Genomic DNA, 21168 nt, shown 5'->3' with positions numbered 1-21168 from the left:
TCATACTTAATGGATCATCCTTTTGAACCTTTGGCAACATCATCTTTGCTGCTTCTGTCAGTTTTTGGTAGCAATTACTTATGCTAGGAGAGTGTCTGAACTTCAGGCACTTCTAGCTGACCTATGTTTCACAATCTTTCACAAAGAAAAGGTCTCTCTTGGGTCACACCCTGAGTTTATGCCCAAGATATTTTCTGCATTCCACCTCAATCAAACCACGGCTCTTCCAATGTTTTTTCTGAAGCCTCACTCCAACTCAGAGGAAAGCTTTATACCTTGGATGTCCAAATGGCTGTATCCTGTTATCTAGACTTCATTTTTAGGTCATCTCCTAGACTTCATGTAGCTGATACTGAAGGGATTAAAGGGCAACCTGGAACAGCTCAGCATATATCCCACCGGATTTCTGACTATATTAAAGTTCTGTTATGATTTAGCTAAGGTTAACCAATCTCTGTTTTGGTTTTATGTTTTTGTAAAACAGATTATATTGCAGTATATTTTACTTACATTTTGATCTTCATGTAAATCTCATACCCACATTTTCAGTATGGTAAATGCCATGCTCACAGCTAAGTATAAACATATTTTTAAAAAGTAATGTGTGATTAGTCGGCTAATTATGGCAGTGGAGAAATATCCAAAATGCCACATACTTGCTACTTCATTGCCAGAAAACCCCAAAAAACAAACAAACAAGCCCCCAAAATAACAACTCCAGTTGGTTTCCCACAAGAGAAGTTGGGTATAGAAATATCAAAACTATCTATTATTGTAACATGACAAGTGAAATAGTTAAGATGAGTAAAATAAAAACAATATATTGGAGAACAAACTATTCTTTGAATATACTTTGTATTGAAAATCTAGTAAAATGTACATTACAGTGTTTATCTTTGTAGCATATTCCAAATAGTTGTTCTTTTAAAACCATGGTAATTTACTACAGTCGAACCTCAGAGTTACAAACACCAGAGTTACGAACTGATCGGTGAATCACATATCTCATTTGGAACCCGAAGTATACAATCAGGTAGCAGCAGAGCCCAAATAAATAAAAAGAAGCAGCCGAAGCAAATATAGTACAGTACTGTGTTAAATGTAAACTACTAAAAAAAAAAAAGGGAAAGTTTAAAAAAAAAAAATTTGACAAGGTAAGGAAACTGTTTCTGTACTTGTTTCGTTTAAATTAAGATGGGTAAAAGCAGCATTTTTCTTCTGCATAGTAAAGTTTCAAAACTGTATTAAGTCAATGTTCAGTTGTAAACTTTTGAAAGAGCTATCATAACGTTTTGTTACAAACATTTCAGAGTTACGAACAACCTCCACTCCCAAGATGTTTGTAACTCTGAGGTTCTACTGTATACAGTATTGAAAGTTTATGAAATCAATTAAGAGTTAGAATTGGTTCTTATCAGTTACAGAATGATCTTGTTAGGTTTTGTTTTTATTTGTTTTACTGCTGTCTTCTTGCATAATAACCTACTATTTTTGTAAAGAGGTCAAGCCTAAAAGTATACTTACTCACTTCGTTAAATTAACGAACAAGGGATAGAATAAAAGGCTATTAACATGTTTCTTTGGTCCATGTACTGTTCTAGTATCAGTCTATAGGTTACAAATCAAGGACTGTTTCTTTGACAGGTCAGGGTCTTATGGAACTTCAACTAATATGTGTTTAAAGAACAGGTGTTTTAAAGGGGGTAAATAACATTAACCTAATATGGTTGATTTCATATTAAGTAAATTGCATCTTAGATTGTTTGCAATGAAAAAATGCCAGATATTGTCCCAAGCAGCTGTTAAAAATGTGTGAATTAAGAAATGTGGTGCACTCTCTCTTTCATCTTGCCATTTGTTTTGTCTCTCATTTGTACTACAGCTGCTGCAGATGACAGATGTTACAGATATGCAGACTGTGCCAGTTGTACCGCCAATACAAATGGTTGCCAGTGGTGTGATGACAAGAAGTGCATTTCAGCGAACAGTAACTGCAGTATGGTGAGTATTTGAGTCTATGGATATATAGTTAACATATCCAGAGTGATAATGCAAAGGAAAAACTTCTGAAAATTGAAACTTTCTGTTACCTTACTTTTGACTGCTCCCCATCCTTCAACTAAAACTTTCTAAGTTATCCTATACCCTACCAGGTAATTTAAGTTCTTAGTCTGTTATCATATAAAAAAAGTGAACATATGGCAGTATTGGCTGGGATTTTTAAAGGAATCTATGGGAGATAGGCATCCAAGGACAGGTGTCGTGGAAAAAACGACCACGCGTTGTGTTTGGATCAGAATCGCCTGAGGCCTTTTTATTCTCGAGCATGCACGGTGGCTACCAGTGAACTGGCAGTTCCCCTGAACACAGATTTTAAATGGCTTATATAGAACAAAACCACAATTCGTAAAATACATACTTTCTTATCAACATTATTACCATATTTGGAACACAATATCCATAAAAGGGAATATAACATAGCAAGCTTTCATGTTATTCTCACTTTGCCCTTTGTGGTTACAAGCTTCCCCTAAAACTACCAGTGGGCAGTTATGAATCACCAGCCTTGTGATTATAGATAGTTCTGTTTTTGTACTTTTCCTTCACCCTGCCTTCAAAAAATCCCCTTTTTCCAAAAACCCCCTTCTTCCAGTTAACTTGACTAAAGTTCAGGCCCAAGCCAAAAAATACAGGCCTACCTGAGCCAACCAAAGTTTAGGCCTAGTAAATTTTTCTACAACACAGGGTAGGCCCATTACTCTCAAATGAGTGGGGAAAGGCAATAACAGAAAATGTGGAAAGGGCAGAAGTGCTAAGTGACTTTTTTGTTTCAGTTTTCACCAAAAAGTTTAGCAGAGATTGGACATCTAACATAGGATTAAAATTCAAAATGATTTGGACAAACTGGAGAAATGTTCTGGAGTAAATAGGATGTAATTCAGTAAGGACAAATGCAGAGTACTTTACTTAGAAAGGAATAATCTGTTGCACATATACAAAATGGGAAATGACTGCCCAAGGAGGAGTACTGTGGAAAGGTATCTGGGGGTCATAGTGGATCACAAGCTAAATATGAGTCAACACTGTTGCCAAAAAAGCAAACATCATTCTGGGATGTCTTAGCAGGAGTGTTGTAAGCAAGACAGAAGAAGTAATTCCACTCTACTTCACACTGATTGGGCCTCAGCGGGAGTATTGTGTCCAGTTCTGGGTGGCACATTTCAGGAAAGATGTGGACAAATTGGAGAGTCCAGAGAAGAGCAACAAAAATGATTAAAGGTCTAGAAAACATGACCTATGAGGGAAGATTGGAGGGAAAAAAAAGGGGATTGTTTAGTTTGGAGAAGAGAAGGCACATGGTAACAGTTTTCAAGTACATAAAAAGGTTGTTACAAGGAAGAGGGAGAAAAATTGTTTTAGTTAACCTCTGAGGGTTGGACAAGAAGCAATGGGCTTAAATTGCAGTGAGGGCGGTTTAGGTTGGACATTAGAAAAAACTTCTGTCAGGGTAGTTAAGCATTGGAACAAATTGCCTAGGGAGGTTGTGGAATGTCCATCTTTGGTGATTAAGTGCAAGTTAGACAAACACATACTAGGGATGGTCTAGATAATACTTCGGCCTGCCATTAGTGCAGGGGACTGGATTAGATGACCTCTCGAGGTCCCTTCCAGTGCTACAATTCTATGATCCAACTCCTCTTGAATTTCAATAAGAGAGAGGTGCCTAAGTCCCTAGGCTTCACTGAAATCTGAACAGTTATTGTCAGATCAACAGCATCATCCATGAGGCTTAGTACTCATTACTTATTCTTTACAATGGAAACCCTACACAATCATGTTACAAGACAATATAACAAGGAGCAGTTTACAAAATTGAGATGTTTTGACAGCTCCCACTAGAATAATGACTCAGAAAATAATAGTAATAATATTTAGAACTTTCATAGTGCTTTTTATCAATGGATCGCAAAGTGTTTTTCAAAGGTGGATAAGTATGATTATTACCATTTTACAGATGGGGAAATTGAGGCAATGAAGTTATGTGAATTGCCTATGGTTATGTAATGAGTCAGTGACAATTCTTGGAATAGAACTCATGTCTCCTGATTCTCAGTCTGATGCCCTAACTGAATCTATTAATCTATCTAATTTCTTACACGACACCCATATGAAGCATCAGACGTCCTGCAAGGTTACCGCTAAAACAGATGTAAAATTCCATAAACTCACCACACTGTAGCATTTTACTGACCGTCAAAGAATTAGCCAATAGGAATAAAGAGCAATAGTGTTTGAAATTGCAACACATTGTGGAATCTACAATATATAGGGACCACTCTCGCCACCATTTCGGGAAGGTTACTGATAAACATGTTGATGAATATTAATAACTAATATAAATTTACAATGGTCTCCTGAGTACTGTTGTTTTCATGAACTCTTATTTCTTATGCATCTTTCCTTCCTTGACTGCACATTTCCTGTAAAATAGAAATACTGAAACGGGGGGGAAAAAAAGAGGAAACATTGACTCTTGCTGTGTTTTGAATTTCACTGCCATCTACCTGTTACTTCACTACACAAACACCAGTGACAGCAAAATGCAAGCTAGGTTATCAGTAAATTTTGAGCAGGTTTTAAATGTGCGAATTATGATTGACTTACTCATGGTATCAGTGTCATACAGCAGTACTTGGACAATATGCCAAGCACTTAAATGCACAGCAGAATTCAGAGGGCATTTGTTTAGTTTCCCTGAGATAAATTCACTTGCAATCTTGATAAAAGATTTTTCCTTAAAAACAAAACTACAAATTACAAAAGCTCTCTTAGATGTTTAAAAGAATTGCTGTGAAAGAACATAGGAAAGCCTATTGGATTTCACAAGGATGGTTCTCAAAGGTCTGAGGGTATAAACAGTCTATGAGAAATGGAGACGGGGGCTGGAATAAAGCAAAAATATGTAGATTTGTTTAAGGATTGCATGAAAAGATAGAAGACAATAATGATGATGATTTGTACTTTTCATCTTTAGATTTCAAAGCACTTTACAAAAGTGGGTAGCATACCAGTATTCTGTAAATTGGGAGACTAAGGCACCAAGATGTTGAGTTTCCCAAGGTCACACAGCAACTCAGTGGCAGAACTGTGAATTAAAGCTAAACCTCCACCATGCTAGCTTGGTGTTTTAGCAAGTAGGCAGTGCTACCTCCGGTAGTAGCCAATAGTAACTTTCAGGTAATTTATCTGGCACTACCTGAGCTCACAAAGGCCTTCTCCATTGGTACTGTGCAACTGTTTGGCAAGGTAGAACTAAATCTTTTCTGGATCTTAGACTCTGTACTGCAGAAGCCATTATGAGTTCCTGTTTCAAGGTCAGAGTTTCGATTTTTTTCTCTGAGGCACAATGTAGCGTAAGAAATTGACTGTATCAATTCATACCATCTAAAACCCAGGTCAGTTTGTTGTCAATAAAGCAGAATTTTATTGAAGAGAGAGAAAATCACAATATAAAAAGTAAATATTGCTCAATTTTAGGCCTCTATTGCTAAAATATAGATATTGGGATTATAAACTGGAGTTTTAAATACTGATCCTACTGGGTTTTGTGGCTCAGAGATTGTTTGGTGTCACAGAAAAGCAGTTTCACAAACCCTAGGGTGGACTTTTTGTTAGCAAACTTCACTTCTTGTTTATTGAAAATATGTTTTTGTTTCTCTCCATTGCTCACCTTCACCATATATTTAAGTATTCCGTATATTTTAGGATTAGAATGAGTTTATAAAAAAATAAATCAATCTTGCTTTGAGATACAACTAACTGACCCAAATAGATGGTCAAGAAAAACAAATACTAGAAAGTATCAAACGGTCTATTTGTAAATAAGAAGTCTTATGGAATTGGTTGTATTGGCCATTTTAGAGTAATCACTGAATTGTTTCTACACAAGAAAATATGGGTAAGTATTGAGATTTAGGAAGAAATTAAGATTTTTTTTTTCAGTTGTGGTGTTGATAAGAAGAGGAGGAATGGTTAAAAAAACAACAAAAACCTTTGAACTATACTAATCAGCAGGTCCAGAGTATATATGTCTCTGGATCTTAAGAGAATTAGCTAACAAACACACCGAACCACTATCAATTATTTTTGATAAGTCATTGACAACAGGGAAGGCAGTGGGTAATTGGAATAAAAAAGCAAATTTGATCTCAATAGTATAAAATGGGGGGAAAAAACAATCTTTGTAGTTACTGTCTGGTAAATTCTGGCTTTGGCTTCTATTAAAATAATGGAACCAAATATTAAAAGAAATTATCTGGGAGCAGAAAGGAAGAGAACCATGAAAAGTAATGATGATTACTTCATAAAGTAATTAACTTTATTTGAATGATTTGCAAAGTTAAGGGCTGAAATGTTATATTAAAGTCATATCTCCGGGGCCAAACTGTGCATGATGCCTTGGTGAATAGGAAGTAAGGTGCCTCCCTCATTCTCTGGTATCCTTCTACATCAACTTGGGCACATTGTGGTCTTTTTACTCAGGTTATGTCTTCACTGCATGCTAACCATGGGTATGCAATTGCAGGTTAGTCAATGAGCAGTTGCCTAACCCACTACAGTGCAAACACATTGTTGATATCTGCATGCTGCTGTCACGCCCCATGTCTGCAAGGGCACTATATGTAACTGTGAGAAGCAGTAAAGCTATCTGGGCATGGATCTCATGATTCATAGTGTCAAAGCTCATTGTGCCACTCTATACTTACAGTCACAGGGTGTTCTGGGGAGACTTGTCTGCCCACTCAGGGAGTTGCGGGAGGAAATGGTATAGGGCTGGAAAATTCATTTCCTGGCAGAACGCAGGCTGGTGTGATGTGCTGTTATGGGCTGAAGATACGGATCCTCCTCACACTAATAAATGTAACTGACAGATGCTGGTTTTTATGGGGGCAATGTTTTGTTGGCGTGCCTCTGCAGGAAATGCTGTCAAGAAACCATGGTGGGTGTTTCAGAGGCGACCTCCATCATAAAGAAGACAGAGGCAGTGGTTTGTATTTACAAGCAGAAGCTCAAGAGCAACAACAGAATGGGATTATGTGGACATGGAGGCATGGACTGAGCTGATGCTATTTTTCATGGTAGTCCATCCCCCCTCTCCCCCACACACACCTCCTGTACGCAGACTGGATCAAAACCACAAGCACAGAGTGGTGGGACTTCACTGTGGTGGAAACATGGGATGACCAGCCATGGGCCCAGAATTTTCCAGAGAAAGCCACATTCCTGGAGCTTATGAGGAGTGTGACCCAGACTTTGAGTGATAGAACACCCAGATAAGAGAGGCAATAATTGTCCAGAAGTGTGTTGCTATCACCTTGTGGAAATTGTCAGTTTGGGGTTGGCAAATCCAATGGCTGGCACAGCGTTCAAGGAGGATTACAAGGAAATTAATGCTGTGCTGGCTCTAGAGGTTGTGAAAATTGAAAATATCTCTGAAATAATTGCTGGGTTTGCACTCATGGAGTTCCTGAGCTGTTTTGGTACTATTGATACCGGCCACATACATATCCTGTGCTTGCCAAGGACATTACTATTCCATTGTTATGCAGGCCCTTGTGGATTACTGTGGCATATTCATGAATACCTACACTGGATGCACAGGTAGGGTGCATGATTCTAGGGTGTTCCAAAGGTCTGGCCTGTTTCAGCATGGACAAGCTTATAAATCATTCCCCTCGAATAACACAGTCAGCAGTAGGGTGTCTGTACCAACTGTGATTTTAGGTGACCCAGCCTCCCCTCTGCAGCCCTGGGTGATGAAGGTTTATCAGTACCTGAACCAACCAGACAAGAGACAGCTTAAATACATGTTGAGCTGGTGCAGGATGATGGTGGAATGTGCTTTTGGCCAACTGAAATCAACATGGCACCATTAAAACTCATTTGGACTGTAGTGTGTTTAATGCCATACATGTGATTGGGTATGTTGTGTGCTTCATAATATATGTAAGTATAAGCGGGAATACTTTGGAATGGAATGGGTTGCCGATAATAATTCTTTGGGGTCTGTTTACAGACAACCACAAATGCACTTACTAATGGGGTAGGTTCTGTTACAGAAAAGTCTGTAGGTGATGCCTTGTGCAATTGCATTCTTGAGCTACACTTTAATACACCGAGGCTGATTAATGTGGTTGTACGGCACATTGTGCTCTTGTCTTGTATTGAAATGTAGTGTTTATACATGAATTAAATAAAAAAAATTCCTTTCTTTTTGCATTTATTGAAGTTGATTGATAAAAATGGGGTGGGAAGACCAGCTACGCTAACATGATTACAAATGTATGCAAAATATAAGACAACATAAAACCTTGTCACAAATAAGGAAACTGCACATCATTGGGGTATCTGTTCTCTTTCCCTGAATTGGAGCAGGTGTAGAGTGCAGTGAATATTCTGTTGGTGTGAGGTTCCGTGGCTCATTAGCTTCCTTCCCCATGGAATTGTTGTCCACAGCTTGTCGAATGTGGTAACATTTGGGTGAATCCATGGAGCTGGCCATTGGTGGCATGGAGGTTTGGGCAGGATGACTCATAAGTCCCAATAGTCTCTTAAACATGACCCTCTGATATGCCATGTCTCACTCCTTCAGCACCCAGTCATGGCAGAGATAACCTGCCAGTGGCTTCCCTTCCTTCCTTTGCTTTTTAACTAAACGTATGTCCTCCTTATGGCACTTTTCTGATAATCTAGAACAGTTTTTATGCTCCTCCATGAGCAGGCTCCTTCATAAGCAGGTCTCTCTTTTTTTTTTTACCTCAAATTTTGAAGTTTTTCACTAATACTTAGGGCCAAGAACTGATCCCAGTGGGACCCCACACGAAAGAAACTCACTCGATGTTTTATATGGCCCTCCTGGTGAATGTCATTGGCACAAATGGTGTCTACTTCTGGTACAGAGCCAGCTCTGCACCATCTCCACAGAAGCCTCCTGGCACAGGGAGTCAGGTTGAGTCAGGGATAGGAGGATAAATGGCTGGGACATACCTTAAAGGTTGAGCTAACAGACTTCAATAAAGCACAAAATCTTACGTTTAAAATAAATTAAAATGCTCTTGGATTTGAGCACCCTCACATGGACTGAAGATTAATGGAGACCATAAAGAAAGGGTGATGATAAACATCAGTATGTCAAGTTGGGGGACAGGAATAACTAATGCTTGCTTTAGTGGTAAGTGTAACCCTTGCTTGAAATAACACCTTAACTGTGATCTGAAGGAAAAGAGAATTATCTACCTAGTTAAACATCAAGGATGGGGAAATATTGTTTATTTATGATGTCTCGAGGAAATATAAATAGACTTAGAATTGTCAAGCTGAGGAAAGGAAAATTTAGCTGAAATAATCTCAAATAGTGAGATTTATTAGACTGAAGAATACTGTAGTCACCCTAGGGAAATGGTGGAAGTCCTATTGCTTTGAATAATTTTGAAATATACTAGATAAATCAGTCAAAGAATAAATTATTATCCAGAACAATCCTGCAGTAAAAGGAGAATGAACTAGGTGATTTCATAGGCCTTTTCCATGGCTAATTTCTGAAATTCTAAGATAAAATAGAATTCGGGCCCTGATCTTGCAATGGATAACACACGTGGGTGCAGAAGTCTGCCCATGTGTTTATCACTAGCAGGATTGGAACCTAAGAATGAAACTAAATCAGACATAAGTGAGGAAATGAAAATGTAAGATAGTTTATGCATACCCTTGTGCATAAATATTGCACATGTCCCACAGCAGTATGTGAATTTGAGTAACAGATGTGCTGTCATAAATCTGAATGTCATTGGCTCAGATTATAACTTACTCGGTTTAATATGAATTACCTATTGGATGTACATTTACATTGAGCTAATGAGATTTTCAGGGAAGCAATGTGTAAATTGGATTTAAGGGAAATAAAGGTTCGGAATAATGGAATGCAATAGAGTACATTACAATAAAATAGTCACTAGAGTTTGAATTTCCTCTTAAAGATTCTTAAATAGCCTTGGGTTATCTGTGTTCAATAGACTCTTCTATTAAAAAATAATGGTACAAATACCCTAGATTCTTCAGAAAACTCTGTTACATGTAATGTTACTATGAGAAGAATTCATTTTCTAAAACAGCCTGAATGCTTTGGGAATTTGACATTGTGATGATGTGTTAACAAGGAATATGGAGCAGGGGAAGGGAGGCACTGTATGAGAACAGATGGTGCTTACTTGTAATTTAAAATTCATTGTAATGCGTCTCTCAGGCAGTTTTGTCAATATGTATGATGATTAAACCAAACTAAATGCAAATTGATACCAAAGATTCTGTGGAATTTCTGTGTGCATACTGTACATGTAGACATTGTCACTTTGCAGCATTTGTTTTAACGGTGTACCATGCAGCTACATAGGCTTCAAGAGCAACTTATCTGGCTCTCCCATGTTTGTTTTACAGTAGACTCTGCTATAGATCAGAAAAATAATAGATACCTTTCATAGTCTATTTACTAATGAGCATCTGGTCCGGTAAAAGCACCAAACAAGCCCCTAAAACATAGTTGTTCTGTTCAATATTAATGAAACTGATTCTGTATATGATTGAAATTTCATTTTTAACAATTGCACTGCTTTAGTACCGAGCAATTTACAAGTGGATTGTTTTCCTTAATGATGAGCAGGAGGTTGATGCACTAATATCACCAGTGCTGCACTAACCTGCTGCATTATCTTAGTGTTGCATCCAGGGCTGGCTCTAGGTTTTTTGCTGCTCCCTCCCCCCACCCCTCCCCAAAAAAAAAACAACCTCCGAGAGTGCAACTGCCAAAGCAAAAAAAAACCCTCCAAGAGTGCAACTGCTGCCCCTGGAATTGTGCCGCCCCAAGCACGTGCTTGGTTTGCTGGTGCCTAGAGCTGGCCCTGGTTGTATCTCCCATTTAACATGTTTTTGTAGTATACCAGTACACCATTAAAGATTTAAAAACCTCATCTTAATCATATAAATGTGCTGCATATGTCTTATCTATATTACTATTCACTGTCTATGTGGGGCTTCTTGGAGGGTTAGTCAGGAGACATAGGCTGCAATGTATTCAGTGTACAGATGACACCCAGCTCTGTCTTCAACACCTCTGACCCAACTGGAGCAATAGAATTAATTACCCGGTGCCTAGAATGAGCTTGAGAACTAGCTGGCAGTGACTTAGGCCTTGGCTACACTTACCCGGTAGTTCGGCGGCGAGCGATCGAACTTCTGGCTTCGACTTATCGCGTCTAGTCTGGACGCGATAAGTCGAACCCGGAAGTGCTCGCCGTCGACTGCGGTACTCCAGCTCGGCGAGAGGAGTACCGCGGAGTAGACGGGGGAGCCTGCCTGCCGAGTGTGGACCAAGGTAAGTTCGAACTAAGGTACTTCGAACTTCAGCTACGTTATTCACGTAGCTGAAGTTCCGTACCTTAGTTCGAATTAGGGGGTTAGTGTAGATCTGGCCTCAGATAAGACTGAGAGGATGTTCGGCTGAGAGAAGCAGCCAGAAGAGTTGGGGGAAATTTGTATCAGCAGACCTTGTTAGGGGAATGTGACTGCCATTTGTGAAACGGGTGTGCATTTTGGAGATGCTGTGTTATATCCTGAGCTACTCCTGGATGCCCAGGTAGCAGCTGTGGCAAAAAGTGATATTTTTTCCCTATCTGAGTCTGGCAAGACAAATGTGATCTTTTCCCCTCCGTACAAACCTTCCCACAATTATCCATGCCTTTGTCACCTTGAAATTAGCCTGCTGTAATGTGGGCCTACATTTGGGGGGCATTCAGAAGCCGAAGGTAGTGTAGAGCAGTGCTTCTCAAAGCCGGTACGCCGCTTGTTCAGGGAAAGCCCCTGGTGGTCCGGGCCGGTTTGTTTACCTGCCATGTCCACAGGTTCGTCCGATCGAGGCTCCCACTTGCCTCGGTTAGCCGCTCCAGGCCAATGGGGGCTGCGGGAAGCGGTGTGGGCCGAGGGATGTGCTGGATGCCCTTCCCGCAGCCCCCATTGGCCTGGAGCGGCAAACCGCGGCCAGTGGGAGCTGCAATCAGCCGAACCTGCAGACGCAGCAGGTAAACAAACCAGCCCAGCCCGCCAGGGGCTTTCCCTGAACAAATGGCGGACCAGCTTTGAGAAGCACTGGTGTAGAGTACCACAGTTTGATTATTAAGTAGAATTGCACACTGACAACACATTAAACTACTGCTGCATTGTCAATATTGGTATTCAGTTTGTTCATTTTAACCGATAAAGCCCTAAGTGATTTGGCATCTGGTTACCCACTCTTGAGGTCAACAGAAATGCTTGAGCCAGAGCTCCTTCAATGCATATGAGAGGTACTTATTGGCTCTGTGCAGTGTCCTTGGGTTTTAGAACTTGCTCTCCTTCCTGGTCTGCCAGAGCCCAGATTTGTTAACCTTCTGATTATGTGGCAAAGCTTGTTCTTTTTTTTTTTTTTCCCTCCCTCCCTTCTCTGAGTCTGTTGCGGAAAGTGTATATTTATGGGCAGTCCTTTGCTTATGCGATGATTTTAATTTATGGGATGGAGCCTATAGTTACATTTTAGAAATCTGAAGAAATAATATATATAGCTGACACACTCTATATGTGTTACAGAAAGATACATATAAAATTGCTTTTTATCAAAAAGCGACATGTGACAAATGGCTAAACTTACACAAAACTTTTAGAGTAGCAGCCGTGTTAGTCTAGTATCTACAAACCTGGAGGTGTTTTGAAGGCCCTCGGGTAAGTTCGTTATTATGCTACCTGCTGTTGACGGATTATTTAGCTTAGACTTTTATCTGAATAAACCATCCCGAGGGATTGTCTTTCTATTTCAGTTAATGAGTTGACTTTCTTTGCTGCTTAATATATCTGTGACATCCCAGCAGCTTTTTTAGTTTACCCCTGGCTGTGAGACAGAAACTAAAAGAGGCCCTGTTATCATATTGGAGGTGTTAGTTAAAAAGTATCCCATAATACCAATGAAAATACCTTGTAATTTAAAGTTTTTGATGGATTTTAAAAAGTGTATAAATAGTATAAAAGTTGCCTTTGCTGATGGTGGGGAAAATGAATTCCTAGTACAGGATCCTGGTAGCACACTGATTAAGGGCATGAATAAAAGAAGAAAAAATAACTAAATCCTGTTTCCCAAGTGTTTTTCTTTTTAATATAAACTTCTTACCGTGTTATTAACCTTCTCTGGTTGTATTTGTGTGCTGTAATAATATTTGCCATCTAATGTTACCACAATAGGACATGTGTTCTTTTTCTTTCTCACCCTCGCCAACACACACTACATGCGGCTAAAGAGGAGAACTTGAAGTCTGGTTCTGACATCACTTTAGGCTGAAAGTAGGTTTGTGTCATCTGACATACTTGTGTAAGAAAGACAAGGTGGGTGAGGAGATATATTTTATTGGACTAAATTCTGTTGGAGAAAGAGACAAGCTTTTGAGCTACACAAAGCTCTTCTTCAGGTCTGGTGAAGTACTCAGAGTGTCACAGCTAACTAAAGGTGGAACAGATTGTTTAGCATAAGTCTCTTACACATATTCTAAGAAACCATTCAATGTGAAGTAGACTGTTAATGCCTGTGAAGGTAAGTATAGTGATCTGTGAGCGGGTTTCTTGTCCATAAGGTTCTATTGTTGAAGCTGATCATAGTGTTTGGGAAGTTAATGCTGGAGTGGGAATGTTCTACAGAGAATTTGATGGGTGGGGTGGTGGTTGAAGTTGTGGTGGAAATCTGTGAGGGAATTTAGGTCATCTGTCCAAAGGATGAAAATATCGTCAACATATCACAGGTATATCATTGGTTTTGTGGTACAATTGTCTGGGAATTCTTCTTCATGTGGGCCAATGAAGAAGTTGGCATGTTGGGGATCCATCCTAGTACTTATATCTGTTCCCATGGTTTGGAGAAAATGTTTGTTGCTGAATGTAAAATTGTTATGGGTGAGGATGAAATGGATGAGTTTGGGGTGGAGATCTGAGTGTTGTCCATTATCTTGTAGATATTTGAGGCAGGCAGCGATGCCGTCATTTTGAGAGATGTTTGTGTATAGGGAAGTGACATACATGGTGGCAAAGATGGTGTTCTGAGGGAGGTGGTTAATGTTGTGGAGCTCTGGAGGAAGTTGGTTGCGTCCTGGAGGAAACTGTCCCTTTGTGCAAGGAGTGATTGGAGGATGGTTTTTTATGGGTCCTGATATTTCTTCAGTGAGAGTGCTGTGGACAAAACATGATTGGTCTGCCTGGGTTCCCTTGTTTCTGTATCTTGGGAAGCATGTTGACGGTCCCTGGGGTGGGTTCCTGGGGGATGAATTTGTAGAGGTTCTCTTGGAGTTGTTTGAGAAAGGATCATATCCTTAAATTCCTGGGTGAATTGTGTTTTGGGGTATTATCTGAATTCTTCATAATTGGTGGTGATGTAGGGTTGTCAGTTGGCCTCATTGACAAAGTTATCGTGGTTGAGGGCTATGATGGCACCCCCTTTGTCTACTGATTTGATTGCTATCTGGTGGTTGGATTTCAGGGACTGTATAGCTGTCCTCTCATTGGTAGAGAGATTGTGGTGGATCTGATATTTAGTAAGGATTTTACAGTCAATTTTTTTTCCTGAAGCAATCAGCATAATGATCCCACTGTGGGATGTCCAGGCAGATGATTTTTTTCTTATAACTGTTGGTGGGGATGTCCTAGTTGTGGGTAGTGTTCCCTGTTCTTGGAACCAGCCAAGAAATAACCACAAACAGAGGGTGAACTAGAACAGCATTGAGGGTTGATTTATTGCTTCCCTTATTTGCACAATTATACTCAGACACACAACACATTCATGCTGGCAAGCTGCAGGCGCGGATGTTGGTTTCGATTTTGCAAATGGCTGAGGCTGGCCAGGTGACAGCTGCCCAGAGATTGGCCGTGGGGTGTCGAGAGTCCCCGAAGTCCCTTTGGATCCGCAGGAGGGCTCTACTGCTTCTGGTCTGGTCCCGAGTTTAGTGTGCTGTAACATTTCCTTGTTGGTAACTGTCCTGGCCGCCCGTCTCAAAATGTATACCTTTACCAAGATAATACCATGGTTCCATAAAAGGTGATATTTGCTTCTTTGCTTTGCCATTGGCTGTTACTCTCACTATCTCACTCATTCCTTACATTAATTGAATACATTTTCATAAGCATGAATACAATTGGTAATATAGAGTAATACAGCTTTAAGCAATAAGCTAACATCATTGGGAAGCTTCCGCTGCTTGTGGCTTTGTAACAGCATAACCGGAAACTGTGCAGACTGCACTCGAAAGAGCAAATGGGGTTGGGGGCGGCTCATCTGTCTACAGGTAGTATCGTCATTGTTGTGAAAGAATTCTTGTTGTGGAATAATTCTTCTAGTTCTCCATGTGTTAGTTTGGTATCAGGTTCTATGGTGGGTCAGAAGGTCAGTCCATTGGAGATAACACAGCTACGGTTAGAGGTAGACTTGATAAATTGATGTTGAGATGTTGTATAGCGTCCGTGTGGTGGGTCTTGGTGCCATGGTTTCTCTCAGAGGTGGTGTTCTGTGGGTTGTGGAGTTGTTGTAGTTGTAACCCACTAGCCCTCCTTTTTTGTCGTCTGACCGCAGAGGTGTTAATGGGCCACCTCACCTTGAATGATCTCATAGAGTGTGTTAACTATTTATGCAAAACAAGCTGTGACACTCTGAGTTCCTTCCCCAGACCTGAAGAAGAGCTCTGTGCAGCTCAAAAGGTTGTCTCTTTCACCAAAAGAAGCTGGTCCAATAAAAGATATTCCGTCTTGTCTCCCTAATATCCTGGGACCAATGCGTCTACAACACTGCACACATGCTTGTGTAACTAATTTGTAGCCAAGTACATATGAACCAAATGCAAATACTGGTGGCACTGTCAGCTTCTGCTAATGCTAATGGTGCTGTTATACACATCTACTGTGCCTTTCAGTGGATGATCTTAAAGGGATGTTCAAACATTACATAGTCTTCAAAACATTCCCGGGAGGAAATGTGTATAATACGTACCTATCTTAGAGGCAGGTAAATTGAATAACAATGAAGTCAATGAAGTTAGATGTCTTCCCAGCAGTTGCAGGGTGAGCTAATGGGGCGGGTCTGAATGGGTACATTTACACAGCGATAAATATGCGGCTACCCTGGGCTCATGGGGTTTAGGCTCTGGGGCTGAAAAATTGCTGTGTAGACATTCAGGCTCAGGCTGCAGACTGGGCACTGGGACCCTGCAAGAGTGGAGGGACTCCAGCCTGAGCCCGAACGTCTATACAGCAATTTTTATCTCCACAGCCCAAGTCCCGCGAGCCAGAGTCAGCTGACCTGGGCCAGCTGCGACCGTGCCATGGGTCTTTTATCCTGTGTAGATGTACCCAATGCCTACATTCTTTTTCTCCAGTTCTACAGAATAAACTGCTTTATGACCTAGAGTAGTCATAAAGCTAGTACTGCAGGAAGCAAACCCAACTTCATTTTTTTAATGAGTTGTTGAGTGTGTGGGCTCTTTGTGGATGTAATTCTTTGTCATATTGTTGCAGCAGGCCTGTCTTTACATTTGACTGAGCGTGGGGACTTTTGTTAATAATGGTACTATTATTTTGTTGTGAAAAGACAACAAATGCGTATTAGACATAGATTAGGAATTCTATGCCAGTACTAATCTAGCGATGGAGTGGATTTGACAAATGGAATACCTAGCTAAATTGGTTATGCTTTATTTTTAACTACTGCATACTCCTTGTATTATAAATGTGGAAAGATGCCCAGATCTGAAGAAGAGCTCTGTGTAAGCTTGACAGCTTGTCTTTCACCAACAGAAGTTGGTCCAGTAAAAGATATTACTTCACCAACCCTCTTTCTGGAATGTGGAAATAGTGAGTCTTAGCGTTAACTGTATTTGCCCAAAGGTGCAGGAAATAGGTTGCGGGGGGTGCTGCAACACACCCAGATTTTGTGCCCGGCATCCTGGCCTCTGGCCCCGTGCCTCTGCCGCCCAGGGTCCCAGCTGCCAGCTCCACAGCTGGCCTGGGGTACTGCTCACCCACTGGCTCTGGGGGCTCCGCTGCCAGTCCCACGATCCTGCTCGGCCGCCGGCCCTGCGCCTGGGGTCCCACCTGGCTGCTGGCCCCAGGGTCCAGGCTGCCAGGCCCGGGGTCCATGCGGCTGGCCCCCGCTACTGGCCCCATGCCTGAGACTCTGCACCCGCCCCTAGCTGTGGCCCCAGCCTCCGCCGCCTTACCCCTGTCTGCATCCCTCCCTTCCGGAGCCACAGCCCTGCTCCCAGCCCCAGGTCTAGGGGGCAGTGAGGGCTGCAGATGTGGGTAAGAGGGGTGCAGCTCAGCACTCCCACTCCAAAAACTGTTCCAGCACCACTGTATTTGCCTCATTTCTGTCAAAATAATCTTTTGCCTAGTTACTGAGAAGGGTAAAAAAATCTGATGGTGAGTTTGGGGAGAGGAACGGAGAATGATATAGATGGTACCTGATGACATAAGTGTGCTGCTGGTTGGCAAGCATGGTAGTTATAAAAGAAATAAAAATAATAAAAATAAAACACCCGCTTGCTAGGTATGCATAGCCCTTTGTGTGCGTTTGGAATGGTAGCCCTTAAGAACTCACCAATTGCCTTAAATGACAAAGTATTTCCATTTAGATAACCTCAGTGATTACATTTTTCAAGTACAGTCTTTAGTATCATAAGAACAGAGATGTATCAAGGAATACTTGAGTGGCCTGATCATTTTGTCGTAGGCCATGTCCACATGGTGACAATCTGGAAGGTTAATGCAAATCAACTAAAGGTATGAAGTTATGTGCGTAAATCCAAGTGTATTAAACTCCTGTGTGGATGTTGTCATTCAGGATTAAACTGGCCTTGGTTTGCTGTAGCTTAATCTTCTCTAAACTATGGTGAACTATGACCACTTTACTGCTGAGTGAGACCACCTACACATTGTTTAATGTGCTTTAGTTTATGGATATTAAACACTTTTAGTTAATTAACCTTAATTTTCCTGAGTTCTCCTCATAAAGACATGCCCTTAGATCAGGAGTCTCACACACGTGGCTCGTGGGCTGCATATGGCCCGCGGAGGTATTTCCTGCAGCCCACCAAGCTCCAATCACCCTCCCCTGAGCACGCTGTGTGCCCACTCCTCCACCTTCCTACAAGTGCTTCCTGCCGCCAAACAGCTGTTTGGACTTTCCAGGAGGGACAGGGGAGGAAGGGGGACGCGGTGTGCTCAGGGGAGGAGGCAGGGAAGAGGCGGTACTGGGGCAGGGATTTGGGAAAGGGATTGGAATAGGGGCAGGGAGGGGGTGGGGAAGGGGTGGGGGGTGGGAAGAAGCGGGGCCAGGCGGGGACTCATGGAAGGGGTGGAGTGAGGTTTTTTGCAGGCACAAATCAACACAGCTTTCCATCACAACACAAATTTGCTCACCCTCACTCATACTTACCATAAACTTGAGTGGCTAAGTGGCAAGTCCTTTGCTAGTAAGCATATATTGGGCTACGGTGACAACGCAATAAAAGTCAGTAGAAAAATCACTGTAAGATGCTATACAATTTAAGGATGTAGAAAAAAGATATTTGAGAAACAGTACGTGACCCTGTAATTAAAAGATTGCATGATAATGTATAGTATCAAAGTGGCAGAGAAAAAGTTGTGTGTGCAACCCTGATTTTGGCACGTGTGCTTAACTGTGCAGTCTTAACATTCTCTTAGAGTAGTTTTTTGTATGGAATGTGGTACAATTTGCAAGCAACATGGAGACTGGTTTCGTCTCAGGATATCAAACCTAATACTGATGCTCTGGTTGATGCAAAATGTTGCCAGCTAAGTGGCCAAAAATGAAATGACTGTCAAAATTAGCACTGACTTTTCACATTACAGTTTTAAAAAAGTTAATACATTGACTTTTAATAGCATACTATATTACTCTTCCTTTTTTTCATTTTTGACTATACTTTTGTATCGTTGTATGAAAAGGTTTCAGTGATGCGGCCCTCGGGCCAATGTACTAGTCCTCATGTGGCCCTCGTGGTGATTTGAGTTTGAGATCCCTGTCTTAAATGAAACTGGAAGGTCTTTCTGGGCCATCACTGTAGGATCATGCCACCAGTGCAGTCTAACTGCAGACCACACCACATGCTAATATAACAGTGAATTGGGAGCGAGATTTATTTGGCAAAGACCAGATCATAGTGAAAAATTGAACTCTGTCAGTTTGAATTGTGTGGATTCATGCTTGAATTGGGCCTTGAATTTGGCTTTCTGATCTACATCTAATGTATAATTTTTGTCATTACACAGTAAAGAAAAAAAGGGGAGGGGTTAAAGAATTGGAAATCTTCCTTCTTTTCCCTCTTGTTCTCTTCACTTACACTGTCACCTCTTGCTTTTCTTCTTCCTCTTGAATATTTCAGAATTTTTTAAATGCTTGAAATTTGTCCTTCTGACGCATATTGTCTCTTCGAGCTGAATATCACCACTTCCAACACCTACAGCCTGAGCTTACTAGTATGCCTATGCTTGTAGGGAATATATCTTAGTTTAGATTAGGTTGGAGTTTACGTTGTGTCTTTTGAATCTGAATCCGAAGAATTGCATATGTGCACATTGTGACCAGTTATGTTGGACTTGAAAAGGAATTTGTTGTGGACTTGAGGAGTTTGTGTGTATTTGGGTTTTGTGATTATAATGTTGCTTTAAGTTGTGAATTCCTTAATTTATATTGCTTGTGTTGACATGAAATGAATGGAGGCAGTCTTAAGTGTATGTTAATGACACTTTTCTGTGTGATTTATTAAATAAGGTCTCAATACTTGCATCTTGGTCTAAAAGCCCCGAACAGGAAAAAGATAAATGCCTTACTTAGAGAGCAATACTTTAGTCATCAAAGCATTTTAGCTAAAAATTGCCTTCAGAGTTTACTGTGTTGCTCATTCACTGAAGTGCAGAGGGAATTCTTTTGTTCCTGCCAAAATGGTAGTCTTTGGGTTCTTTAAATTTTATACTTCATATCTTAAATACAAGTAGTTTTAAAAAAAATCTAAGATGAAATTACTGGAATTCTTGACATATATGAGGTCCTTTATTTTTTTTCTGCTCCAGTCAGTGACACCAGAATCCTTTCCCACTCTTTTAGAATCAATAGATTCATTTGCCTGTCTAACCTACAAACAACTGGATTGGTGGGAGCCTTGTGCACTTTACTCCTGATTTCTGATCTATGAGCAGTTTAACAAAAGGTATACTCTGTGTCTGTTTTGTTTTTTATAGTCAGTCAAAAACTACACCAAATGTCATGTGAGAAATGAACAGATCTGTAATAAATTGACCAGCTGTAAAAGTTGCTCACTAAACCTGAACTGCCAGTGGGATCAACGGCAGCAAGAATGCCAGGCTTTACCAGGTAAAAGCTTTGAAATTTGAAATCTGCTTTTTAATTGTTTTGAGAGCTGGGTGAATCTCCCAAATTAATTTCCATGAATATTTACTCAACTAGAAAAAATGACTTTGTCTTGCTTGTCTTAACTGCCCTTTAAGATCTCTTTTTTACGGATAATCTAGTGACTGAGTTCACTGGCAGGAATGTTCATGATAACAGTTCATTTTAAGATGCTAATATAAAACATTCCCAGAAAGCAAATTTTGACTTTTTAAAACCCAAATATTCTTACTGTGAAAAAGATTAGATACACCATGCACCATCAGGGAATATAAACAATACAAATGTGATTTGTGTGTCTAGTCAAAGCTAACAAAAAACCTTGCCTTTGATACCAGATTCTTGTAACAAACTGCTTCTAAACAATCTACCGAACAAGTTATTTGCTCAGTGAATAATTTTAAATAATAAGTTTTAGACAACCATAAAGTGCATGTAAACAATCTTTGAAGATGCTAGTTTAAAAGAATACATTAACTGCTATCAATTAGTTGCTCATCTTTTAACAATAATGTGCATGTGACTAGTGCTAAACATATATTAATGATAAGATTAAAAACATATCTTTCTCTAAAATTTTAAAATATCAGACATTTTTTTACTGACATTTAGTATTGTCTCTCTAGCCA

At 40.4% G+C, this 21168-nt stretch overlaps 1 protein-coding gene across 6 annotated transcripts in view; it reads left to right on the top strand.

Annotated features, from left to right (window-relative positions):
• The window catches only part of ATRNL1 (attractin like 1), a 976173-nt gene that overhangs the window by 252444 nt on the left and 702561 nt on the right, over window positions 1-21168 (top strand). For 5 of the 6 annotated variants that reach the window (XR_010589324.1, XM_005293856.5, XM_065552410.1 and 2 more), the window contains exons 13-14: window positions 1883-2001; window positions 20371-20503. Coding sequence is in view for 5 of the 6 variants with exons in the window: in XM_005293856.5 (XP_005293913.1) it covers window positions 1883-2001; window positions 20371-20503 (252 nt within the window). In the remaining variant the exon portion in view is untranslated. Of the gene's footprint in view, window positions 1-1882; window positions 2002-6978; window positions 8273-20370; window positions 20504-21168 lie in introns of those variants that run through there. The other variant, XM_042855301.2, reaches the window with a different exon arrangement.

This window comes from Chrysemys picta, chromosome 7 (genome assembly GCF_011386835.1).
Source record: "Chrysemys picta bellii isolate R12L10 chromosome 7, ASM1138683v2, whole genome shotgun sequence".
Lineage (NCBI taxonomy): Eukaryota > Metazoa > Chordata > Testudines > Emydidae > Chrysemys > Chrysemys picta.
Note: the sequence above shows the minus strand (reverse complement) of the source record. Positions and strands in the feature narration are given on the sequence as shown.